The sequence below is a fragment of the Phyllostomus hastatus genome, unplaced genomic scaffold, assembly GCF_019186645.2.
Source record: "Phyllostomus hastatus isolate PE091 unplaced genomic scaffold, TTU_PhHast_1.1 phas_contig_86, whole genome shotgun sequence".
Lineage (NCBI taxonomy): Eukaryota > Metazoa > Chordata > Mammalia > Chiroptera > Phyllostomidae > Phyllostomus > Phyllostomus hastatus.
The window spans coordinates 22,073,736-22,100,545 of NW_025333977.1; the positions used below are offsets into that span (position 1 = coordinate 22,073,736).

General features: G+C 43.0%; 1 protein-coding gene and 1 long non-coding RNA gene across 8 annotated transcripts in view; one reads left to right on the top strand and one right to left on the bottom strand.

Annotated features, from left to right (window-relative positions):
- The first annotated feature begins 1,089 nt into the window (after nt 1-1,089).
- The window catches only part of LOC123827001, a 45,784-nt gene continuing 20,063 nt past the window's right edge, over nt 1,090-26,810 (top strand). Inside the window, exon 1 of the long non-coding RNA XR_006787161.1 lies at nt 1,090-1,343. This is a non-coding gene — a long non-coding RNA (uncharacterized LOC123827001). The remainder of the gene's footprint in view (nt 1,344-26,810) is intronic.
- The window catches only part of TNIK (TRAF2 and NCK interacting kinase), a 346,968-nt gene continuing 337,950 nt past the window's right edge, over nt 17,793-26,810 (bottom strand). For all 7 annotated transcript variants that reach the window (XM_045851219.1, XM_045851226.1, XM_045851225.1 and 4 more), the window contains 4 exons: nt 25,666-25,815; nt 22,950-23,109; nt 22,564-22,703; nt 17,793-20,430 (listed from right to left, as the gene is read on the bottom strand). In XM_045851219.1, coding sequence (XP_045707175.1) covers nt 20,347-20,430; nt 22,564-22,703; nt 22,950-23,109; nt 25,666-25,815 — 534 coding nt within the window. In that variant the 3' untranslated portion in view covers nt 17,793-20,346. The remainder of the gene's footprint in view (nt 20,431-22,563; nt 22,704-22,949; nt 23,110-25,665; nt 25,816-26,810) is intronic.

The following is a 26,810-nucleotide window of genomic DNA, read 5'->3' on the forward strand; positions in this document are numbered from 1 at the left end:
AGAGAGGGAGAGAGGGAGGGAGAGAGGGGGAGAGAGAGAGAGAGAGAGAGAGCGAGAGAGAGAGCGCGCTGGCCTTGAGAGAGCTGGCTGCATGCTTGGTGTAGTTACATGTGCATCCTGCCACACAGCAACCCTGGACAGACGCAGGAACTGTAGCTTCCTCTGTGATAGCCAAGGCCTCTTTGCTCCACTCAGAAATGAGTAACCTCTGCACCTTTTAGGGATGGGCTGAAATCTTATCCGAGGTGGGAGGGGAGAAATTCAGTCCCAGTGATTGCTTTGATGGATTTAGGGCTTGGGGAACTGATAATTATATTCCGGTTTCAGGAGAGTTTGCTTTAGCACCCACCCCAGGAGCTGTGGTCCCACTGCACCTAGGCATTTTTGTGTTTCCCTGCCTGCCTAATAAAGTCAGGTTTTTCTGCACTTTGCTGTTGGGGTGGGGGCCACTCAATGAGGTGTGCCAGAGCCCAGAATTGCCCAGAGATCCCAGCTGGGTGGGATGAAACCAGTTCTGTGTGATTGTTCTTTCCCTTCAGGTCACATTCTGATTACTTTTGCATTTAATTTAATCTTTATAGGAGATACCAACAGCTCTAGGTGGAAGTTTGCAAGGGAAGAAAAGAGTGCCCCTCATTTTTTCATGATTCTCTTTCCCTTTCAGCAAAATGAGAGCTTAGTTTATTTCTATAAACAGGAAGCAAGGAAACCAGCTGTCTCAGCATGTGGCATTCCTCTCTGGTCAGGTGTGGGGAAGTGCAAAGGCTTCTCTGAGGCACCACATTAAACAGGAGTGCAAGTGTGGGAGAGTCCCAGTCCCTGAAGAAGGCCAGTGTATTTTAGGACTTTCGAATCCAACTTGTCCCCCGTGTAGCCTGCCTCTCACCTTCCCCACAGGTACCTACCTCTCTGGTTCAAGCCACCAGCATTTCCTGTGTGTGATACACAGCTACTTGGCTTCCCTGCCCCCATTCTTGTCTTAGAGTCTCTTTGACAGAGCAGCCAACATTGATTTAAAAATTAAACCTGACCATTGCACTCCTTGCTTAAAAGTCTCCAAAGGCTTCCCAGTCACTCTTGGAAGGAAATCCACATTCGTCACCATGGCCTGAGAGATCAGTGTGAGGTAGTCCTCCCTGACTCTGAGACCTCTCTCCTACTACTGGCCTCCTCCTCCTCTGGGCTCAGCTACACTGGACTCACACTCAGTTAACGTGTGCCAGGCTCAGCACCTTTGTCTTGGGTGGGCCTCTGCCTAGAGCGCGGCACCCCAGATTCACAAGCGGCTGGCTCCTCTATATTCAGATGACTAAGAGACACTCCAAGCGGGCTTCTTAACTAAGGTAGATACCGCCTAAACCTTTCAACTCCTTATCAGGCCTGATACTCTGCCTTATTTTCTTTATAGCACTTATATTTGACATTTAATTATTCACTACCGTTTTATTATTAAAATATATGTGAATTATTAATAAATTAATTAAAATTTAAATCAAATGTTTACTTATTTGCTAAGCATTAATGTTATTGAATTTTATTACTTGCTATTATTATATTATTTACTTGTCCATTTATTATTTGGTCCCACTTTTCCCACCAAACCTAAGGTCCATGAATGGAGAGACTTTGCCCATCTTGTTATTCCTAGTGATTGTGTGTCTGGACACAGTAGATCCTCAATTAATATTTGTTTAATAAACGAAGGCAATTCAGAAAGGGTTGCCACATGCTTTGTTGCAATGGGAAAGGAGGTGCCTTAGGCTGGCATTGGGACATTTATTGATTTAACATTCACAGAATGCAGTACTTACAGAACATTTTACTAGGTACCAGTTGCAACCTCTGCCTCCTCAAGGCTAATGGCTAATTCTCTGTCCATTGGAATATTCCCTTCTCCCTGGAAACATTTTCTTTTCTTGGTCACATGGCAACCTGATCACTTGAACTTAAGGGTCTTAGGTTTAAGTAAGCCAACGTGCACTAAAGCCTGAGCTTTGATATAATAGACTCTCGAGAAAGGGTTTGGTAAAGAGTAGACAATTCTCAGACAGTAGCGTGAATGTGCATTGGGTGGAGCAAAGTGTGGAAGGGGGAAAAAGAACATAATTAAAAGGAGTAAAGTCCGGGTCTGCAGGAAGGTCGGCTGAGGCTGGCATGTTCTCCTTCTTGGATGATGCTGTGGAGCCAGAACCGGCCCCTTGGACTTCCCCTGGCAGTGAGCCTTGGCAGGGGTCCAGAAATGTCCAGCTGTGGTCGAAGTGCAGCCCTGGCCTCTGTGTCTAGCCACATCCAAGGCTAGGGGAGTCCATTAGGACCTTAGGAAGCGTGTCCTATGCTGGGACTAAGAAGGAAGAACGTGGGGCAGGTTGTTGGTGCTAATTCTGTCTGGCAGTGAATCAATTTTCTATTTCCTCTATTTCTCTTTTTTTTGTTCTATCAAACTTGCCTGTAACTCAGTGGATCTATATAAGTGGATAAGAAAGAATTAGTAGATTCTTTTGGCTAGCTCGGTGGTCACCTGGAGAGACTCAGACTGTCTAAGGTGACTAACCCAAATGTACACAGAGGTCTGTGACACCTCTTGACCCCATCTTCAAGGCAGACCTAGGGACACCAGGTTCAGGACAAAGGAAGTAGCCTTGGTCACTGGGGCTATAACTGTCAAGACTTCTTGGACTAAAGCAGTGACCTTAATAACCTTACAATAACCCACATTCAGAGCACCAGATGAAAAGCTCCCCATAACTTGTAAGTCTAGGTACTGTCCCCACCTTTTATTGAGCTCTTCTTTCAAAAATACCTACTTCATTTTAATAGCAAATTAAACATAAATACACAAGACCATTGTCATTGAGAAATGTAATAGAATACAGATAAAATGACCCTCTACCACCACCTTTGACCAAGACACCTCCTCAGAGGGGTCTCTGTTTTTAGTTTGGTAGCTGTCTTTCCAATCCACCATCCCCTCTGAACCATCTACCCTAATTTGTTTTTCCTAGTTTCTGTCACTTTGGCTCCTCCCCATATTTGTCCTCTTTGTAATGTACTAATGAAATTTTAATTTAACTACTCCTCACGAAACTTCCTCTTTGTTTGTCCTCCTTGATATGGAATATAATAAGCATGTAGACCAGTGACGCCTAGTTCCTCGGTCCAGGCTCCAGTGTCTAATACCCTTTCCTAGCACCCCAGGCCTCTACTTGTTTAAGAGAGCATGAGAAGACCAGCTATGTCACCACTTCTGCCCAGCCAATGACACCTAGCTGACCCTCTTAGTCTGCTGGCCATGGCTTTGGAAAAGAACAAGAGTTTCCCCTTCCTGGGCTGGAATAGCTTTATGCCTCTTCTGTACCCAAGGCCCCTTGTAAAGAGGGGCCACCACTCAGAAGGGTTCGGAGCCCTGGACTGGTGTGAAGGGACATTGTTTGGGTCCTCCCTTTGTCAGCCTTTGGTTATTTGACCATGGACAAGTCCTGTTTAACCCCTCTGGACTTCACTTGTAAATCAAATAGATAATCTCTAAGTCTTTTTACAGGTAAAGTAGAGATTGCATCTAACACATGGCATTGTTGTGCAGATTAACTAAGATAATAGGAGTACAGTGCTTAGGACAAAGCCCAGTGTATAGTAAATGGTCGCTGCTCAGTAGATGCTAGCTGTTACCATTTTTCTGCTCTCAGTTTCCATAATGCTTTGTTTTCAATTTAACATCCTTTTCAAAAGTTAATATGGGGTTGATTCTGTGACTCCCTGGGTTGACTAAGCTAGGTGAGCTCTGCCCATTTTAGGATGGAGCTTGTGATATTTGGCAATGAGGGTAGTTCTCATTAAAAGAGCAAAGGGGCACCTACTGAGTGGGCAGGCCCCTGGGTCTGGGCCATTCATGTCACAGAGCTTTGACAATCTGTAGCAAATTCATTTGACAGATGCACATCTATGGCAATTTTTCAGTGAGCACTGTCCCAAATTAATTAATCATCAGGCAATTCAGTCTAAATTGAATGGTGCTGCTGCATGCAGAAATTTTTTGTTTGCAATTCTTGAGTCATCTCAGTTTAAATTAAGCCTATTAAAATTCTCTGTTCCTAACCATTTTTCAATCAAGTGTGCCTAAATGGCCACAATAGTCTGCAGGGTATCTTTCTGTTGAGTTTTTGTCTCTTTAATGTCTGTGAGTTAATCATTTTCTGACAGTGTTTGTGCTATTTCTAGCATTGCCTTCAATACCTTTTGCTGCTAATTTGTGTGTGCTAAGGGCGGCTTATGAGGTTGATATAAAAAGTGGGAGCAAAGAGCATAAGGTCATCATTGAGGCTTGACAAACAACGTTGCTTGGTGTTGTTGACTAATAGGTCACCAATAAAAGGAGTGGTCAGTATCAGGGAGAAATGGCCCTTGTGACAGCTGTTTACCAGATGCAGAGTTCCAGGAATGGACTGTCATGAGCAGATGGTGCAACTCGGTGGTGGGCATGCTGTTGACGTGGGTGCCTTTGTCCTGTAGATCTCTAAGAGTCACAACCAGCTTTGCTTTATTAGCCCCATTCTCCTCAAAAATTCCCCATGCTTACAAACACCAAATGTGGGCTTCTGACATCTCTTCAGGGACATCGAGAGTCAGTGACGAGACTGGGAAGAGAAAGCCCAAATAGAATCCCTCTCCCTTACACCTTGAAGTACCTCCTCTCTGAGCAGTGCAAGTGGGTCTGATGAAGCACTTTGTGGTTGTTGGTGGGGAGAGGAAGCAGTTTTTCTTTTTCTTCAGTGATTCAAATGAGCATTTCAAAAATCGAAGGTCAGAGCCTCTGTGCAGTAAATGATGCAGTTTCCATAGTCCTGGGAGCAACCCTCCAGGTCTCTGAGGCTGTTCAAGGTAGCTGCAGACAAAGCCCTCCTTTGCATTTGCCAAGGTAACTGCGGGGAGGTAGAGCCTGACCCCCGGCCCCACCCCTGCATTCCCTCTCACTTCCCCTCACTGCTTTTTCTTCTCTTTTCAAATTCTCCCCAGGTGGTCTAGGCTGGAGGGAAAGGGGAAATTGCTTTGTTTGCTAAAGCATGAACACACTTTTTTACCCTCATCCAAGCACAAGATTCCAGCCAAGCCCTATGGGTGGGTGCTGTTGCCACACCACGAAGCCATGGCCTTTGCTTTGCCACTGATGGGAGCAGGATGAAGAGGGTCAGGAGAGTACCTTGGTGGAGAAGACATAGCACCATCCTAGATGCCTGGAGATGAGCCTCGTGCCACTGCTGCTGCAGCCCTCCAGGCCACCTTGAGTCACTCAAGGACTTGGGAGTGCAGTTTCTGAGGGGTGAAGCTCTAAGTTCCTTGTAGATATGCAATGTTGTTTTTTCAAGACATGTAAGATCACAGCGAGGATAGGGATGGGTTTCTTGCTGACGTCTTCACACTAATGGGCAGAGATGGTCTGAGTGGTCCCGTTGGTGTGTCGTGAGTGACCAATTCTAATCCAAGTTCATTTCTGGTGATGAGAGCCCAGGCCAGGAGGCTGCCCCAACACTAGAACATCCCTGATCTTTTTGTTCTCATTTCGTAGCACCCAGTTTGACTCATCCATTGTCCCTACAGATTTCTTGCCAGTGAGAACTCACTTAGCATTTTAATCCATTAATTTGCTGCTGCAGAGCCAGTTCTGCCTCGCAGATGCCAAGGCATTGAAAGATTGCTGTCTGCAAAGTTTATTTGGTAATAAAATACAAAAGCATCTCCAATACCAGATGGTTAAGGTAGTGCTTTGTCTGATTGTCATTGTGAACCTCCATGAAGACTGTAGCTGGAATGTTAGTAGGAGTGCGGGACCAGGAAATGGATCAGGGAAGGAACTATGGGCTTCCACAGAAGCCGCTGCTGGGCTGGTAAGGCTAAACTGGAGTTTAAAGGCTGCCATTCTAATAAGCTACAATATCTTTTACTAAAGTTGTATTATACTCATTTATTTTTTTAACCATCAAGGCTGAAGGAACGACGGAGGCCAACCCATGCATATGGTATGGCACACGGATATAAACCCAAGAGCACCAGATGGAAATGTACGTTCAACTACAGAAAGTAAAAAAAAAGTATTTTGGTTTTTTCAGAAAGGGGAAAATGGGAAAAATATGATTTTAGGTATTGACAGTAGCACAGGAGAAGTTTCTCTCTTTAGAAAGATATACGCATTTAAAAAATAACAATGGTATTCTTTTTATGTAGTTATTCCTCTAAACTTTCTCTTGCACATTTTGGGTATTATAAGAACAGCCATGCACAAAGTTTACAAAGAACTTTTCCAGCTGATCACAACTACGAGTGGGGCAGGAATAGTCTAATCCCCTTTTTAGAAGAATGAAAACAGATGCTTGGAGCCCTTGTTTGCCTAGAGTCACCCAACTGACACATTGTATTCTGATTTCCGAGTCTGTTCTTCCATTTATTTTAGGAGTAAAGTTCCATTTCTCAGCTTCCTCCCTTCACTATTTTCACATGTTATTTTAAAGATCAAGGCCAAGGAACAACCTTCTTCTAGGGAGATCACTGACACTGAATCACAGTCGTAACTCCAATGTCTCAGGAACTAAACGCTCTTTGGTGAGAGGCTACCCCATGTTCTTTACTTTAAAGCAGGGTGCTCTTTGCACAGCCATTGTATCACAGGTGGGAACAGGTAACCAGGTTCTCGGTGATCGAGACAAAGACTTGAACTGAACACCCAGAGTTTATAGCAGAGAACATGGGAACAGGCCAACTCCAAGCAGGGATTGACCTCATGGGCTGGAGGGATTCTATTCTTCTAGCCCATGAGTGATCTATTCTATAGAACTGATCATTCCTGGCTAGTTTTGGTGGACTTTCACTGCACATGTACAGGTAATTATATTACTTTAAAGCTAATGCGCATGTGGTCTCCCATGATTTTCCTTGATTGGCCACCAGAGAAGGGGTAGCACAGTGTTACCGAATGGACCCCAGTTTCTCCTGGGGTCCCTCTGTACCAGGTTTGTCTTGCTCACCACCAGGGAACCATAGCTCTCAATGTCTGAGATTGGTGAAAAGGAAAGGAATTATTTATTCAAAAGTTATACAGACTTAAAAGTAATGACTTAATGTCTTCATTAAAATCCCAAAGTCCCTTAAAACACCCACAAACACACAGAGTCCTCCTTCCCCCTTTTCCCAGCCTGGGCTACCTTATCTCAGGAAAAGAAATAGAAGTCCATGGCTCAGGCAGCCCCTGGTTCTTCTCAGTAATCTGTGCTCGGCTGCTAGGCCTCCCTTGGTTCCCGGCACCATCAGCTGTGTTGCTGGGATCTCCAGTTCTTAACCCGAAACCAGCAAGAGTCCTTTCACCCCTCATGGCCCACCAGCAAGAGTCCTTTCAGCCTTTTCTTTCCTGTAGCATCTCTTCTGCATTCTTCTAAACTGCTAAGAGAGAGCTCTGCATCACTGCTACATGTTGCTTTCCAGCTTCTTAAGCTGCGTGGTACTTCTTGTCATGGCTGCCACACCTGGGCTTAAATCCCAGCACCAACCTTCCCCTGTAGCCCCATATCCAACTCGTCCCACAATTGGCTACACCTGCCAGCATTCCCATATTTTTCCAGCTTTTCTGGGCTGCCATAATAAGTCAGGGCAGGCATGGCCCTGTGGTATGGAGCCAATCATCTCCAAGCTCTTACGTGGTTGCTGTAACCAGGGGGAGTTGCCCCCCAGTTACATCATGGGTGGAAGTCTCTCCCATCCCACTGGCTCAAAGCATGGCCACAGCTGTTTAACATATCTATGAAACCAGTTAAAGGTTAGAGATATGTTAAATGACTGTTCTTGAGGTTATCTGTAAAACTGTTGCTATGTAAAACAACTCTCAAAGGCCCTGCTCCATGCATCCCACCCCCCAGCTCAGACTTGTGGGAGTGAGGACATCCCATATTTTTAATATTTCCTGGACATGCTGAGTTCTGGACCCCATTGCAAATCCTTCTTTGGGGGGGGCCCCTGGCTGTACCCTCCTACAATTGCAGTTGGAGAGGTTGAAAGAAAGAGCACGAGTCCAGAAACCAGGAGAGCTGGCTTTCAGTACAGGGCCCACCACGGCTGGCCGGGGACCTGAAGCGAGTTATCTCTAACTCTGCATCTCAGGATCCCCACGTACGAAGTGAAGGGTTAAATGGAGTGTGCTCAAATCAAAACTAAAATTAAGGAGAAAAAACTTGAAATCTGTGGAAAAATAATGAGAATGTATAATATAAAATAATTAGAAATAGACAAGCCTGTAAAAGGAACCAAGAGGCCAACAAATAAAGAGGAAAAAATATAGGTGCAGTTTAAAGCAGACAGATAGACGAGGGTCGAAAGTGAAAAGAGGAAAAGGGTGGAGGACAAAGACATGTGTAAGTGAGTGCAGAAATTTAAGCATAAAGACATTCAAAGGAGAAAAGCAAAGTTAGTAGAATTTAAAGTCACAAAGAAGTAGAAATCAAGACCGCTGCCAAATAAAAGGGAAAAGCAAAAACAAAAGAAAGGACAAAAAGTAAATAGCTAAGAGAAAAAAATGAGAAGTTTAGTATAAAAATCAAGTATTAAAATAAACAGTAATAAAAATGTTATTGCAATCTAAATCTGAGACAATAAAAAGATGGGAAAATTAACATGGAGTTTTGAAAATTTGAAATAGGAAAAAACACAGTTCAAAGCAATATAAGAATAGCAAAGTGAAAATAATAGCAATGAAATGTACTTTTAAAAAGGTATATTTTACTTTATTTATTTATTTTTAAAGATTTTCTTTATTTATTTTTAGAGAGGGAATGGAGGGAGAGAGAGAGAGAGAGAGAGAAACATCAATGTGCGGTTGCTGGGGGTCATGGCCTGCAACCCAGGCATGTACCCTGACTGGGAATTGAACCTGTGACACTTTGGTTCACAGCGGGCACTCAATCCACTGAGCTACGCCAGCCAGGAAAAGGGTATATTTTAAAAATAAAAGGTGTTGTTGAATTAACTTTAAGAAAACGATCTCTTTACAAGAGATGGTAGGCATTTCTGAGCAGAGGTCACCTGCCACAGGGGCAGAGCTACAAGCAGGAGGCCCAGGACCCCGTGAGCAGCGAAGCTCTGGGCCATCAGGATGACAGTGTCCCAGCGATGAAGGGCCAGCCGGGGTGTCTCACCACTGATGAGGAGTGAGGTCTGTGGCCCTGATAGCCCATCCCAGGTGGCTGGTCCCAGCAGCCACTAGGCAACCCTCTCTTCTCAAAAGATGGTACCACGATACCTGTACAAGCATGAAAAAGGGGTGGCTGTTCGGATGTGCTGTGGGTGTCCAGACATGCTGGAAACATGCAGAATTGTTCAAGGGGGCAGCAGGAAAAACTCCAGAAGTGTCGTGTTTCTCCAAGCGTGCAATTGGGGGTTGATCAGGACCACACACATCAAAAATACAGATTCCTGCCCACAGTAGGGCAGGATGTTCCGGAAGTCTGCCTTTGTAACAAGCATGTGGGGCATTCTTACGATCAGGAGAGTTTGGGCTAGTAGGGCCATAAAATAGCTTCATGCTTCAAAGCTGGGGTTCAGTGATGAAATTTGGGGTCTTGGTCCTACACACAGCAACTAAAAGAATGCCCAGAATTACATGCGGGAAGTGATCTATCTATTCACCACCACCTCAGAATCACTGGCATTCCTAGCTGATGGTGTTATTCACTAGCCAGCACTGCCCAGGGGGCCAGCCAGCTGGCTGAATCTAGATTTGAAACCCCAGGGTCCACTGCCAGAGGATGGGCATAGGGTAAAGAATGTGTGCTATGCATTCATGTAGTCAGGAGACTGCTTTCCCTGCCTCACCAGCACTTTCTCCAGTCCTGCTAAAGTATTTTGTGCCTGCATGCTCTTCAGTTCCTCCGTGCCTTTGCTTCTTGCTGGAACGTCTCCCTCCGTTTTTCCTGTCCCCTAGTCTAATAAAGTGCACCTCCTCCTGGAAGCCCTCCATAACCCTTCCTCCAGGCAGCAGCCCCTTCACTTGTCTCTGTGCATGTTTATATTCCTCCCCTGCCTTTTCCATCTCCCCCGAAGCAAAGGAGACAGCAGGTCCTTCAGGGAAGGAATCATTTCTTCATCTGCTGTTTCTGTCTCAGCATCCAGTGTGGAGCCTGCTATGTATTAGGCAGCTGATAAATAAATGGTTTCTTTGCTTTTTTCTGCATGCAGGTGGCATGTCCTTGGTTTGCTTTAGTGGCTTGTCAAATGTCAGATCATAGCTACCGCAAATATTTGAAAAAGTAAGATGGCATATAAACAGGCAAAAAAAGTTACTGTGATTATATGTTTTTGAGTTCTCTGATGCCTGAAGGTGATGCGGGCAGCCTTATTAAAATTGAACTGAACCAATAACCATTAACACATTCACATTAAACATTGCCATAAGATACAAGACACACACCAGGGTTCATAGGGAAGATGTTTACAGTTACTTTTTCCAAATTACAGACTGGGGACCTCCACAGGGCTGGGGGTATGGAGCTATGGGAGGCCCAGTAACCCACGTGCATACCAAGCATTGTTAGTAGACTAAATAAATAACTCATGGGTACACATATTTTTTCAAATGAATATGGCTTATAAAATGCAGTCTCATTTAAAAGTGTTACTGAACTTTTTGTTGCTTTTCGGTTTCCTGGGTGGTTACGAAGAGAGGTCATCCTATTTGAAAAGGGTGGGAACCACTCTTACAGGCAGGTTGAGTGGCTGGGTGGCAGTTAGTGGATGACTTCTGGGTTTTGTGATGTCTTCCTTCTCACGGCAGGTCCGCTCTGTGAGGGCGCTGAGGCCTGCAGAAGTTGCTTGGATTCCACCCGCGTTAACTACCACTCACCCTGATAAATCCAGCAACTTGTCGAACTCATGGGCACCAGGTGGGACATCTGCGTTGTTCCCAGGGGTTCCTGACACTTGTTCATTTTTTTTCTTCCTTTCTGTATTTATCCCATCCATTTTTAAGATGAGCAGTACATTTTTATACTGAAAATAGATCTGGACTTTTAGAAATACTCTAGAGTGTTTATTACTACATTTTTGGAGATTTTGCCAACAATGGATGAAACAAACAAACAAAAAAACCCCAAACTGAAACATTTAATAGGCTATATATTACCAGACTGGCTCTCAAATACATATCCTACCACTACACAGTGAGGGCATGCCATCTCCAAATAAGGCCGACTTTAAGTGAGCTTTATGGAAGACTCACTGTGTTGGTCAGTGGTCAGCTTGCCCTGACCTGGAGAAAACTGTGGCCGGCCTGGTGGCTGGACGGGCCTCAGTGAGGAAGGGCTGTCCCAGTGAGGAGGGCTGATGAGACGGGGGCAAGCTCCAGGTTGACCTGAAGCCTATGCTGCTCCTTTCTGCTCCAGTGACGCCTGCTAGCTCTACATTCCTCAGTTTCCTAATGAGTTTAGTGATACCAGATAACCTGAGTTTATGGAGCATTGGACATCAGGCTGGAAAATTTGGTCAGATCCATGTCTGCATGACATCATCTGGTAAATTAACTCTGAACTTTTAAAACCAAGGTGAGTATTTTGGGGGGGAGGTAACCCTCTATTAAGTTGTTATTGTCACGGAATGTAGACTTAGTTGCTTATAGAATATAAAAGCATGTATTCAAATGGGTGATATTCAATTTTAGAGAAAATCAACACTATTTTTAACCGAGATTATTGAGAACTTATTATGAAATCATTTATTGTCTTAACAACTGCAGCCGGTGATGCCTAGGTTGTTCACAACGACTGTGACACCGTGCACCTTGCTCAGTCTCTTCCACATCTCCATCTGTCCCTGGAACCCACGCCCCGTGTCTTTCGTAAAGGGCCCCAGGAATCTGCAGCTAAGCCCCATGGAGTCCCAACATGGCTGGAAATGATTGATTAAGACCTCGATCCGGTCATTTAGCATGAGTTACACATTAGCCTTCATCTCAAAAGATATGTGGAAACACACAGAAAATAATAGTGAAACAAAAAATTCTTTCACTATTATATTGCTTCGTATTATACATCATTTGATTATCTTCTTCCCTTTTTTTTAAATACTTTTTATTAAGTGAGCAGGAAAATACATGATGGAACATATCGAAACTACATGGTGTGCCCTTTACAAGACTGAGTGAAACAACACATTTATCAGAAAGCATGTGTCAGTCTCCTACAACGAAACTTCATGCAACGACATTTGGTGGAGCTGAATATATACAGAAGTTAGAGGCTGCCAGGGAAGCCTCAGAACTACAGTCACTTGGTAGAATGATGAGACCCGATATGGTTAGGTGTTCTTGAAGCTGCATTTGGCAGGATACTGTTAATTTCTTGTTTTAGAAAAAAAAAAGTCATTTCTAAGTGTTTAGGCCAGAAAACAAAATTCAAAATCCTTTTCATACTTCTAACTGTACTTATTGCAACACTAGTAACTTAAAATAGATGATTATTTGTATAAATGTGAGTTTTGAAATGCTGTTTTTCTCAAGAGTCTGTATCAGTGGAGCTTGGGGGTGGGGAGGAGGAACAGGAGGACCTTAGGTGAGCTTCCTGGTCTCATCCACTGTGGTGGTGGGGCGATGGGTGGGGGTCAGCAGGAGGCGGAGCTCAGGCAGGTTTTGCTCTGCGGGAGTAGGGGGTGGGGGGTGGGGACCCTCTATCTATATGACAGCCTTTCCTCCCACTTTACAACTTGGCCTGTTATGACTCATGGAGCAGGAAAGTAGAGGCAGGATCATAGCCAGCTGTCCATCCATGCCATCCAGGAAACGAAATCCATAGCGTTTTCTGTGTTCTCCAAGAAAGCAAACCTATGCTTCTATGATACAGGCTTTGGACACAGCTTTCTGTTTTGATATTGAAATGGAAATAACTATATAGTTCTTTTTTTAAGAAATTCCCAAACTTTTATATCCATTCATTCATCCAATAAATCCTTACTGAGTGCCCATGATTTGCCAGGCATTCTTATAAGCACAGGAGATAGGCCAGTGGTCAAAGCAGATATTGGGAAGTGCTGTGGAAGGCGATAAAGCAGAGGATGAGTGGGGGTGGGGTGCTGGGGGATTATTTTATATAGGTCTCTGATAGTAAAGGAGTACGTTGTAGAGCTATAAAGGAAGGGAGGAGCAAGTCATGCAGATACTTGGGGGAAGAGATTTCTAGACAAAGGGAAGAGCCAGAGCAAAGATTCTGAGACAGGAGCATGCTGATGGCATTCTAGGTACAGCACGGAGGGCAGTGTGGCTGGAGCTAGGTGATCCAGGGAAACAGTAAGTGAGGTCAGAAAAGTGGCAGCAGTAGGTAGGGGTGGGGCCAAAGTTAGGTCAGATTTATTGGGGCCTCACAGACCATTGTCTGGGCATTGACACTGTGAGATGGGGAGGCATCGAGGGCTTGAGCAGAAAAGTGGTGTCACCTGGTGTGTTTTAAAAGTGTCATCCAGGAAAGATGTGGGGTGGACTGAGATTGGATTGTGGATATGTTCTGAAGCTAGAGAAAACAGATTTTTTTTTAGTGGATTCTATGTGAAAGAAAAATGAAGGGTAATTACAAGCTTTTCAGGTCTGGAAAAATGGAGTTGCCATTTATCAACATAGGGAAGACTGTCAGGGGAATAGATTGGTGGGTGGGGTGCAAATTAGTTTGGTTTTGGACATGTCAAGTTTGAAAGGCCAATTACATGTCCAAATGAAGATGTCAAGTAGGAAGTTAGACACACAAGTCTGGCATAAGGGAAGAGGTTAGGGCTAGAGATAATAATGTAGGTATTATCCGTATGCACACAGTTTCTAAAGCCCCAAGACTGGAAAAAGGTCACTTAGAGGGGGGTGTCCAGTGCTGGGCACTCCAGGAATTTGGCAAAGGAAAGTGAAAAGTGGTCTGAGAGAAGAAGAGGGATGTTCCAAAGTGGAGAAAGTGTTTCAGTAAGGAAAAAGGGATTAACTGTGTCAAAGACCGCAGATCAGTCTAACAGCAGGGAGTCAGAGACCTGGCGTTTGCGTCTGACAGCGTGGAGACCACTGGCATCCTTAGCGAGAGCTGCTGTGGTGAGGATGGAAGCCTGACTTGAGTCTGCTCCAGAGACTGATGGAGGAGAGGAATTGCAGCCAGCGAGTCCATGTAATTCCTTCTGAGGAGTATTTCAGTGAAGGGAAGCAGAAAAAAAGGTAGTAGTTATAGAGGGGAAGGGGGTTAAGATGAGTGTTTATAACCAGAAATAGCACCGTGTAGTGAAATCCACCATTGAAACAGGAAAAATGCAGGGAGGAGAAAGATATTGGGACAATGGCCTTTACTTGATGAGGTTGGATAGAAATCTAATGAAAGCAAATGGGAAGAATTGACTGATTGGCATTAAGGAGGCGGTGTAGTAATTGATAATGTTTCACTGGGTAAGGCCAGGAAACTGAGAAGCCAGGGCATTTATAGGATTGTCCCAGTGGATATTGAAATCACCAAGAATTAAGAAAGGGTGGTGCTGGAGTCAGTGACAGTGAGCCAACCAGGGGAAGCGATGAAACATTAACTAGAGACTTCACAGCCTGACGGCAAGGGCATCAAAGCACTGGGTGTTTGGAAGGAGGGATGGATTATGTGAGTGGCAATGAGGAAAAGCAGGCATCCTACTACCCTTGTTTTATTATTCACATTTTGACAGCGATAAAATAACATATTCCAGGGTATGGCAGTGACCATATGGGGAAATCTTGGCTTAGGATCTACTAAATCATTTCCAACTACTGCTTAAAACAACTGTGGATAACTGAAGGCTTTTTGTAGGCAGGGAAAAAAAAAGATATTTGACAGTAATGAAAAGTTTCCGGCTAGAAAATATGCCAAGAATATTTTCTCCTTTTATATCCTGACACAGGTGAGATTCATCCAGTTTCAGTGCATTTTTTTGACAATTGAAAACATGTTAGAAAACTGAAGATTTAAACAATGTAAACACTTGTAGTCACAGCAAAATAATAGTTTCCCCTTCCCATATAAATTTGGCATCTCCACAGTTGTTAACATTGTAAATAAGAGAGCTGAAATGCAGGAAAACAGTTTCACAACATCCAATTCTAAAATTGATCCAAGCTGTCATCCTTTTTTCCTGATGCAGGTTCATTTCTCACTGTTACTTACACTTGAAATTCTTATTTCGGGTAATGTCTGAAGTTTTTAAATGAACCATAATTCAGTGTGACTATTCCTTAACCCCAAGCCCAGGAGAGAGAGGTGAGAGGAAAGGGCAGCAGGGGCTGGGTATTTGCTATGTCCGAATGATGAATGACCCACTGCTGGAAATGAAAACTCACCTTTTTGACCAGCATTTGCTCAGCCTCAATAGTGCAATGTAACTTGGTGCTAATAAAAACAAACCATCTAAAGCAAACCCTAATGTGTGCGTTAGTTTGATGATGTCTATACAAAGTCAAACACCTGGACACTCTAGAGTATTTCTATTTTAGCTGTATTTTCTAATTGTCGTCTAAATGTTTGGCATCATACACAGAGTCCAAGATTTTGTCCTGAAATTACCGTATCTGAGGCCCTGGCCTCAGGTAGCTCAGTTGGTTAAAGTGTCTTCCTCATATGCCAAGGTTGCAGGTTTGATCCTTAGCCAGGGCACATACAGGAACCAACCAATAAATGCATAAATGAGTGAGACAAATTGATGTTTCTCTCTCTCTATTTCTTACTCTCTCACTAAAAGTCAATAAATACATTTTAAAAAAGAAAATATTTCTTATAAAGAATCTGAAAACTTATCCAAGGATTTTTTTTTAATCTCTTTATGGGAATTTAGTTTTGGTGCATTCTGGCACTTCTTGGAATGTCAGGCTTAGAGCGATAAAGTTCAAAGCATAGAGTTATAGCCTCATACTGTTTAATGCTATGCAAATTTTTGAATATTCTAGTTGTGGAAAAAAATTGCCAGAACAATGATACAGAATGGAAACAAAACAACATGGAGTATGTTTGGCAGAAATGCACAAATGATCAGTTTTGAACTTGCAAGTTCTTAAGAGGTTTTCTTTGCTGGGGCTTCTGAAAAGAGATCAGCTTATACCCATTTTGAGACCCATGAAAAGACAGAACATTTCAGGTTTCCTGATCCTGCTGTACTGATCAAGGCCACAATGTAGTGGCCCTTATGACAAATATTGGCAGGTAACTGAAGTCAAATTTAGACTTTTGGATTTTATGTTGCAACTATGTAGTCTTGGTGGAGGCCAGTTTGGGGTTTGTTTGTCATGCATTGTTTGCTTTGGTTAGACTTAAATTTTTGAGGAATGAACTAAAAGGTAACTAATGTCACGGAAACTGTTGAGAAGGCCAGAACACAGTATTGGAAGGGATTTGGGAATATTGAGAGGATGGTGGGTAGGGGGATTCAGAATGATCATCGGTGTGCTGTGATATGCTCCTATTTTCCTCCCTTAGGTGAAAAAGTTTTGCTTTTCTTTCTTAAAAACAATGTAGCACATTATGTATCTTAAAGCAATCAACACAAATGCAAGTGACACCTGTTTAAGCAGACTTCAGAAGACAGCACACACTGTTAAAACACAGAGAGCTACATTTCAAGATATAGTGATGGGAACTGGCACACACAGTAGTAGGGAAAGGTTTTTTTTTTTTTTAACTTCATGAATGTGAGGTCAGACTTCAGCCACTTCCTTGTCTGGCAATGAACAAAGCCGAAATGGCTCCGTCTTGAATTTCACATCTCTTTCTAACCTAATGCACAAGAGGGACCAGAGACACCAATTACCAAGGAGCCACAAGAACAGACAGAAAACTGTTAGTAGAGCTTGACAACCAGGAATTACAGTGCTTTTAAAAAATGTGTACTTGATGAAGAGTCTGCCAGGAGTATATCTTAGAAAGCAATGTCAATGTGTTAGAAAGATGGGGTCCCTGTCCAACTGGGGTTTCATCTGTATCTTACTCTATGCTGTTGAAGTAGTGCTAGGTCTTCTTGAAGTGCCATCTGAAAGTCTTCAGGAAAAATAATGTGGAACTTAGTGTAAGCACTTTTCAGTGATATGGATTGTGTGCTGTGACCATGGTCTGAATGTAGCTGGCGTGGGGAGGACATGGCCATTTGAAGGGACCTTTCAGGTCATCCATTCCTGTCACCCACTGGATGCAGGAGTCCGTGCTGTGGTGTCTCTGACTGGTGCCCAGGGAAGACGGTAACCCGTCAGGCCCTGGTCCAAGATGATGGTTGGGCTGACTCAGTGGGTTTTAATGCATGATTATCACTAGGATCTAGTGACGCTTACTTTGGAAGGAGGGCTCAGTTTCTCTCTGTAGAAAAATAAACAGAAAATAAGCTAATTCTAGAGACAAAAGTCCCCTACGGGAAAAACAAAAGCTAATGACTGAAACTAACTAGTCTCAAAGCCTCAAAGCTAAAGGAAATGTTATTAAGATGCTATTAAGATGATAAAAGCAAAATCTTCTCTCTGTTCACCAAAAAAAAAAAAAGAAAAAAATTAAAGCAAACCAAAAAGTTGGCATTTGTCACGAGCGACAAAAACAGCCTGAAATATTTCGCATGACCTAAGTAAGCACCAGTGTGTCAGGGACAGGGCCTGTCCTGATGGAGGAAATGTATTTTTGAACATAAAAGCTTAAAGGAATTCTTTAGATATCTTTTAAAGATGTACACAGATTTGGGTGGGGGGGGCACTTATAAATTTGATTTTGCCTTGTACTCAGTGTAAAATACTTGTACAAAAATATAAAAGGCATGGCTTGATGTTTAACGTCTGTGTTTTATTGTTGTTGGCACCAGAAAAAGCTCATGTTCTATGTTATGTCACTGTACATACTGTAAACAAGACTGCATTAATATTGTTTTCTTATGAGTTTTTGTTTCAATGAATCTAGATTTTAAAAAATACATTCACAAACTACCTTATGTTTAAACACAATGATTCCCTTTTATTTCTTAACTGTACCCCAAATCCCACAATAAAAAAATCATTTAAAGCTGTGTGTTTCAAACTTATCACTTAGAAATAAAAACAAAACATAACATAAAAACAGAGATCAGTTTGCAACATAATTTAAAGAAGCTTCTGGTTTAAAATACCACAGCAGCGATATAAAGAGCTGGTGGCAATCACATTTGGGGAGGAGACCCAAATCAACATATTTTGCCCACATTCGAATCCAATGATAGTAGTTGCTAAATTCAATCCAAAAAGTTATTGCTGAATTTGTTGCATGGAATTTGTGAAGATAGTATTTATTGTTCAGCAGCAGAATCACAGCAGTAATAATGAGAACGGGAGGATTTCATTGCTTTTGAGAGCTAAAGGGACCATGATGAGGACATCTTGGTGATTGCCTGAAGATAATCCTCAATTCCTTTCCTGTGTGTTACCTGATTAAAATAATGCAAATGACAACCACCTTTACAGAAGGGGCATACTCATCTACTTCAGAAACCAGAATAATTCCCCTTCCCTTCCCTCCTTGTCCCAACCACCAGACTGAAATGACTCCATTTCCCTAATGTGTATTTCGTTCTCATTAATAGTACATCAGCTGCTCATGAATTTAGGCAAAACCAGTAGGATCCCAGATTTTTTTTTTTATCTGTTTACAGTAGCTGTTTTCTCCAGAAACAAGCCACATTAATTTCTGTTGTTGGATTTTTTAAAAAATTTTTCAAGGAGAACGATTTAGTCAACTACGGTTTTGTTTAAAAAATATTAACTACACCTGAGATTGCCAGCTGAGCTCTCTATATGTCTCCTGGAGATAACACTGCTGTGATGAACAGTGAACGAAACAAACGGAACGAGGTAGGTTAACACAGGAAGCGCAACACAGACACCGGTTCGCAACACCTCGATACCACAGGCGGCCATGCTTGTAGCTTTGGAAAAAAAATCCCAGACAGTCACGTAAAAGTTCAAATCATCTGAGTAAGAGTTTATAAGGACACGAGTCGACCTGAACTAAATACACACGTATCTCTGCACAAATGTTGTTTACCGTATGTTGGGTAATTTGGAGGAAGGTAAAATGATTAGGATCTCAGAATTTTGGCCAAAGCCTTGCTTTCGAGTTCTATAAAATCTGAACCAGTGAGGCCTACTGTCTCGGGCAGGCATAGTAGTCTAGTCCCTTCTCTCACCAACCCAAGAGAACGCAGGCAGCTCAGAAACATTTCTCATTATTTTTTTTCAGTCGCGGTTTTCATCTTGAGAAAGTGGCATTGTCAGGAGAAAGCTGGGAATGACCAGAGCCTGGATGTCATTCACTCCCCAGTTAGAACTCAACAAAGTCTCATTCTAGTGAAGCCCAAACTCAGTGACCTCTTAGCTGGGAGGGCCTTGTACATTTATAAAACTGTATGTGTGTGTGTGTGGTTTTTCTAGCTTGTTTCCCAGATGCTCTCTCCGTGTGACCTCATCTGCCATCCCATCTTTTGCCCTGACCCATTGCATAATAGCTGAGGGAAAACTGCCTTACGGGACCCTCCTTACTGGAGCCAACACAACTCAATGACACAACTGTCCCATTCGACACACTCCATTCTGTGCAGGGCCGTATAAAAATAGGGCCTGTCAGACTCAAAAATGGCAGTTGATTTTATTAGTCTAAGGCTAGTAGTTTAGCCATTTAAAATCTATTTCCCGAAAGAGGGGAAAACAGTACAGTATTTTTTTTCTCTTAAAAATTCATTAGCCCGTTGCTACCAAAAAGCAACCTTTTGGGTTGGTGAAGGCAAAAGAGTTCTAAAATTACCCCACTATGCAGTTATGGCCTTCAGTGTAAGGAGATAAGGTACATTTATTGTGCTGTCTCTCGCCATTTGAAATTGGAAATTTTACAACATATTGTATACTTAAAGCTAGCAGGCAGACAATTAAAACTGGACTAATTTTCTCAGTATGCATTCTCTCCCCATTCTTACAAAGTAAGGGAGTAAAGAAAAAAGGTAAAAAACAAAACAAAACTCAGAATCCACCATAACACAGCTTAATCATAAGAGCACACAATATTTGTTTCTATCCCTAACTCCGAAGGGCACATGGTCCATCTTTGTCCACAGGCAACGCAGCATTCTTGGGGATCTCCTGGAAATTCCTGCCACCTTTTTCTCTCCTTCTCAACCAGGCTGCAACATTGAAAGATGGACTGTTTTGGGATGGGTGGAGGGAGAGGAAAAGGGGAAAGTGGTATGTTCAACCAAGCCTTCTGATTCTGCCTCTAGACTGGCATAAGTCCACATGAGTTATGTTCTTTTAAATTAGAAATAACGCCATGAAGATAAGTGCCAAGTGCTCTTCTGTTACCAGTTCATCATGGAATTTCTGTTGAGGGTCATGAAAAACACTTGGCTACTTCCTCCAGATCGCACGGATGCAAAAAATACCTGTTTGAAATTAAAAAGAAGTTAGTTCAACTGCATGGTTTCTCGCCCTCTCTTCTTCAACCGTCCATCCATTTTCTCTCACATGTTCTATCCTGGCCATGCGTCAGCTCTTAAGACTCAGTGGCTGGTGTTTATAAAGTGCCTTTTAATACAGTGCATCCTCTGTAAGCACTCCTGCCTTTATGGTTGCTATTATCACTTATTGTGGGATTGACCTTCGGGGTCAATCTTGATTTGTAACTTCCCCTTTGGGTGCTCACATTTTACAAGGGAGTTTTGTGTGGGGATAACACGTTGGATTTCTGGACTGGGACACAACAGGGCCCTTGTTTGTTTCTGGAAAGCTGCAGAGGCTCCCCTCCCTCCCCTCCCCTAGAAAGACAAGAGGGCAGGCAGCCTTTGGGGCTACAGAGAATCCTTTTGAATTCCCAAAGTCAAGGGGGGAAAATTTTGGGCAAGCCGACTTGACCTCTCAATTTTTTAAATTAAAAAAGAGTGAAATGGTTGTGATCAGATAGGATAAGGTGTTCAATGCCTATTCACTTTGGCATTTCAAGAATTAACGCTTGGCCTCTCTGCTGATGCAGGCGTATCCTCGGCCAAAGGAGATAATGGCATTAGTAAGCAGAACCACAGTCCATTAGGTCTGGGTCTGTTAAATCATTTTATCAAGCAATGAGAGAAGTGAGCAACATTCGGGTTACTGCTTGCCTGGGCTGAATGTCAATGGACCACTGCCCCGGGAAAGGAATCTTCTGGGCAGTGGCCTAGCCCTTTATTCAGCCAACACCAAACTTTGGTCCAAGGCATTTACTTGGACCAAAGTCACTAGTCACTAGTATAAAGTCTCTGCTACTTCATTCCCACAACCTCTTCAGAAGAATGCTATGGAAATGCCTGTCATTCAGTTAATGCTACATAGGTTAGAAAGCTACCGTCAGGGTCAATGATTCAGAGTGGGCGAGCACAGAGGACCCATGGAAACACAAGGAGGGAAAGAGCTGCTGCTCTCGCCGGGTCGTTTGCACTCTAGACTTTAAACCTCGGGGCCCAGGTGCAGTGTGGCCCCAGCCTGCTCCTGAGGGTGTGGGCAGGGCTTGTTGGGGTGGGTCTTCAATAAATTAGGAGTGTGGGAGCGCATGCCCAGATCACTCTTAGTCTTACAATTTCCAGACACTAGGTGAGGGGCTGGAGTTTTAATAAGGGACAGTCTGGCATACTCTGGTCAGGCCCTGGAACTCTCCTTGCCACCTGTCGCTATCGCCCACCCAGACCACACCAGACCATGCCAGGTCAGAGTCACTGGCCAGGGTCGGATCTAGAAGTTTAGACCCACACCTCTAGCGTTGGACTAAGATCAGTCTGGATGGGCCAAGAGATGTACGTCTGTTCAACCTGTCACATTCTTTCCTACTGGTGTTTATGTCAGCTGTTTTGGGGATAGCATTTCTAAGTTGGCCAAGGTCACAGAGGATGAATTCACAAGTGCAGTACAGCTTAGCTACTAAAACGCTGGGATTAGTCTACAGGGAGGGCACGGGAGAAGCAGCCGTGCTGCAGAATACCCCTCTGAGGGCTGAGCATGCCAGAGGACACCGCCACTTCCGCTGGAAACAGTCCCCCTACGACACCGGAGAAGAAACATGGCGGGATGACACAGGACATGGCACTAGTTGAGTTTGTGATTGCGCATTCCTTAAGGAATGGGTGACATTTTTTAAAGTTTATATTTCTACATGTCAAATGTTTTACATTTAAAGGTGAATATAATGTGATAGTTGAGGTCTCAAAGTGGGATATAAAGTTGACCCACTGTGAGGTGATTAATGATGGACCAACTCTTCTAAGTGCTGAGGAGAATTTGGGGTGTCTGCTGAATCACCATAAGGTCTGCAGGCCACAAAAGTTACTAAGAGTTTACAAGAAACTTTTAGATATGTTTATGCCTTTTTGATACGTAAGTAATACATTTTGAGGGTTCACATAAATCAAACCAAATAATGCCATTTCAAGATAGTATTGATTGTTAACACAGATGTGATTCAAATCAGTAGAAAGGAAAATGAAGGTTTCACAGGTACCTGGTGGTCTCTTAAAATGCAAACACTAATGCAAATGTTGAAACGGATTTACCTTATCATTTCTTTCACATAGAAACTTTAACCTTTGAGCTCGCTTATGCATAAATACTCCATCCAAATGTCCTGTTTCCACTGACCGGATCTCAATAGCTTTCTCGCCCCAGCCCATTATCTGATTGGAATGAATGTAGGCTGTCAAAAGGAATTTCCAAAACTGCATTAAAAACATTAGATGGGCAATAACTCACAGCATCTGTTCACATCTTAACCACAAAAACGACAAACAACTTGAGATAAACAGACAAAGCAAGTCTTACAACTGTTATTCACAGACTTTTTTTTTTTTTTGGTGGAATCAAATGGTTGTTTCACATTTCTTGACTTTCGTTTCATTTGGGGGGTGTAACTGCTGAAGGAGATAAGGAATGGTTAACCTACCCACAGACGTGGGCATTTCTCCCCATTGGAGCACCACATCCTTAGTTATCCGGCCGTAGGTGTTCACGTACACCCCCTCATCCTCATAGCAAACGAGCATTTCCATCCCATCTGTTTTAGGCAAGATGACAATGGCATGAGGAGTGATATTGCCCTGAATCTAGAAGACAAAGAAAGGCCAGGCATTATTCTTTTTAAAAATAAGCAACATCTTCACTAGTAATAGCTAAGAATTGCCAAACAAAGGTTTCCTTTTTTTCTGTTTTCATTCTAGAGGCTGATGTGCTGCTTTGCTTAATTTAACCATCAACCTGTCACATGCTCCAGTAAATACAAACTTAGGCACTAGGTCAAGAATCCCATTTACTTGTTCCTGAAAATAAGAACAGCTCAGGAGCACCTAGTATGTGCCAAGCACTGGGCCCTTTAACTGGACAATGTCTAGCCCTTAGAGCAGCTCCTCATGGGAGATATCTCTGCCTATACGAGGCAACTACACTTTGGAGGGATTGTGTAACCTGACCAAAGTTGCACCGGTATGTGGTGGTAGCACTGGGGTTTGAACACTTGTCTTGTAGACACTGCAAATCACATGTTTCCCCCATATCTATCTCCAAACAGATGAAGAGAAGCTGAATTGGATGGAGAAGAGCCCACAGGGGGCGGGAAGATGGGACCAAAACAGACTCGTACCAAACGGGCTCTGAGCAGATAACACAGATTGTTTATCTGCGTGCCTAAATAACAGGAAAATCCAAATCAAGGGCTTGCTGAGAAAAAAAATTTAAAGTCACCATTCATTCCAAAAAAGTCTTACTACTGAAATAAATGTAGATTGACTTGTTCTAGGAAAAGAGACGCGGTGCTGCCGTGAGCCCTGGCTGGGAATGTCATGGCAGTCCAAGGGCTGCGGGGAGGGTAGGCATGACAGGGTCGAGGGTGGTCCGGGGCGGGGCTCCAGCACGCTCCAGGTGAGTCGTGTGTGTGCACGCACACGAGGCAAAAGCTGTAACGCAACAATGAATGGTGTGTGTGTGTGATGTACTAAAACAACTTTTTTTCAATTGATTTCTTTGGAGTAAAGTCTTTAAACTGTTAAAACACAAATCAGTGACAGATGAGGCCTTGAACTTCCCTAATAAATAGTTTCTATTGGATGTGAGTTTTGGGATTACATAAGAAGACAATTGACAATGCACCAATCCTACAAAGTGAAACCCTGTGCAGCACCTGGGTGAAAAAGGTAAAGGGATGAAGAAGTACAAATCGGCAGTTATAAAACAGTCATAGGCTTGTAAATACAGCATGGAGAATATAGTCGATAATACTGTAATAAGTTTGTATGGTGCCAGGTGGGTACTGACTTATTGGGGGGAACACTTTGTAAGCTATTTAAATGCCTAACCACTGTTCTGTACACCTGAAACTAATTTAATATTGAATGTCAACTATAATTAGAAAATAAAAAGTGTTAAATAAAATTAAAAGTCATGCTTTAGGCAATGTGCAGTATAGTCACAGTAATACTATAATTTGCAGGGCTCTGTGGCAGCTACTTCAGATGTATTACCTCATGTAATATGGATGACAACCACATGGGGTAGGTTCTTTCATCCCCATTTTACAGTTGTGAAAGCTGAGGGCTGGCAGACTGCCTAATGTGTCCAGTACTTCAAAGCGAATACTGGCTAGATCTAGGGCACGTCTGATTCGACCACGTGACACTGCCCTCGAGTTAAAAAGAAGAACAAAAACAGCAGAAAAAGGACCATTGGCCTTGTCCTATGTAAAATGAGCCAATCTTGCTTCAAAAACCAAAAACAGGAACTTATCTATTGTACTCCTGCTTAAAAAACAGAATTTATGCCCTTGATGGAAAAACATCATATGTATGAGGTAGAAACCCCTCAAAATCATTGTGTATTTATCCTTAGATGTTTAAACTTCAGTCATGTTCAAAGTACTTTCCATCTGGTGCAATACACCTATTGAAACTTTTTTCCCAGTGCTCAAAACGGTTTCTGAACTTGTTGACTTTGATGCTTTTTAGTGCTTCTGCCATTTTTTGTTCCACCTCTTCCACATCGGCAAAACATTACCCATTGAGGACTTTTTTCATCCCGGGAAACAAAAAAAGTCACTTGAGGTGAGATTGGGTGAATAGCGAGGTCAGGGCATGGGGTCATACCTTTTTTGGTCAAAAACTGCTGAACACCCAGCATTGTGTGGGCAGGTGTGCTTGTAAATCACCCATCATGAAATGGGTAAATGCATTGAAAGAGTCTTCAAAAAAAATTCACTGAAGCCGAAAGCAGCCTCTCACAACAACACTAGCTGGTATACTGATACAGATAGGTTCCTAGAGCACTCTCCTAATGGGGGGAAGTCTGTACTACAATGGACCCACACTCCAGAAGATAACTCCTGTTTTGGGGGGTCCCCCCTTGTATTTTAATCTAAAGTTCAATGAGACAACGTGTCCAGTAAATGGCACATAATTGCCATTATGTGTTACTCAGTGTTAAGCAGTCATAAAAGTAAGTTAAATTTACATTTTATTTGTTAAAAGCATTGTCTATTTAGTGAAGGTCAAAAGTCCATCCAGTTTACTGATTAGGAAAAGCAAGACTTCTATTAAAACTGTACAGAAGCAAATCTCTTTTTACGTGTAGGTTGTTGGGTAGAGAGCCTTGACAGTCGGCTTCCACGGACTTACGTGAGATGGTATGTAGATATCATAAGAGTTTCCTGAATCAACATCAATTACATGGAAACCAGTGTGCGAACCAAAAATAACCTTTAATCTTTGTCCTTCTTCTACTGTGAGATCAACAAGCAGTGGCTTGTGCTGAAGATCTGCAAAAGACTTTAAAAATCACCCCATGAGTGTACACATCGTTCAGAGAGGCCATCTTAACAATTTTTCCTTTCGTCATTGCCTGGCAGAATTGAATGTCTTTCTTAAATAGAAAAACCAGGAAATTTGTCATTCATTTTCAGGTCTATTCATATTCTGGCTCTAAGAAAAGGGGTCTAGCACCCATCTGTGCCCCTTTTTCCACTCCTGGTCCTCCAGGGCAGAGAAGTGGTTTATAGTTGTCAATTTTTGATACTGTTACCATGTATTACAAACTTGGGGCCTTGGTCCTGCTGATCTTTCCTGTTTATTTCTGGCCTTTTCTCTTACATGTGACAGCCAGGCCCATGCATGGCTGCGACCTTTTCAGAGGCCGTCTCGGGTGGGCCACCAGGCCACTCTTTGGTAGGTCTGTTCAGGATTAACGGAAGGATGGGGTAGAACATCACAAGACTTAAGACTCATTTTTTTTTACATGAATGTTTATAGCAGCTTTATATAAATAAATCCTCCAACCCAGAAGAAACCCCACTGTTCATCCTTTTGCAGGTCAATGGTTAAACAAGTTGTGGTATATCCATACTGTGGAATACTACTCAGCAATGCTAAGGAACAGACTACTGACACACGCAACAACCTGGCTGAATCTTCAGAGAACTGTGCTTAGCTGGCTAGTTGGGTTTAACTAGGAAGCACAAAAAGAGGAGCTCCAGTTAAGTTAATCTAGGTTGTATGTGTTTGAGTTGGAGCCAAAGCTGCAACGTGAATTTGTGTGTTTTTCTGTTTCCCTTTGCCACCCTTTGCCTTCATTGGGTCTTGAAGTCTGGGAGAGAATGTGGGAGGCCACAAGTGCCTCGCTATAATGCCACTGCCCCTGACAGACCCCCCTCTCCATATCTATTGCTAACACCATTCTCACAGTATGAGAGGCCCTGGCCTCGTATCCTTGTCCTATGGGAGGGCTTGGCCCCTGCTCATAGTAAATGAGCTCCAATCTTTTTTGT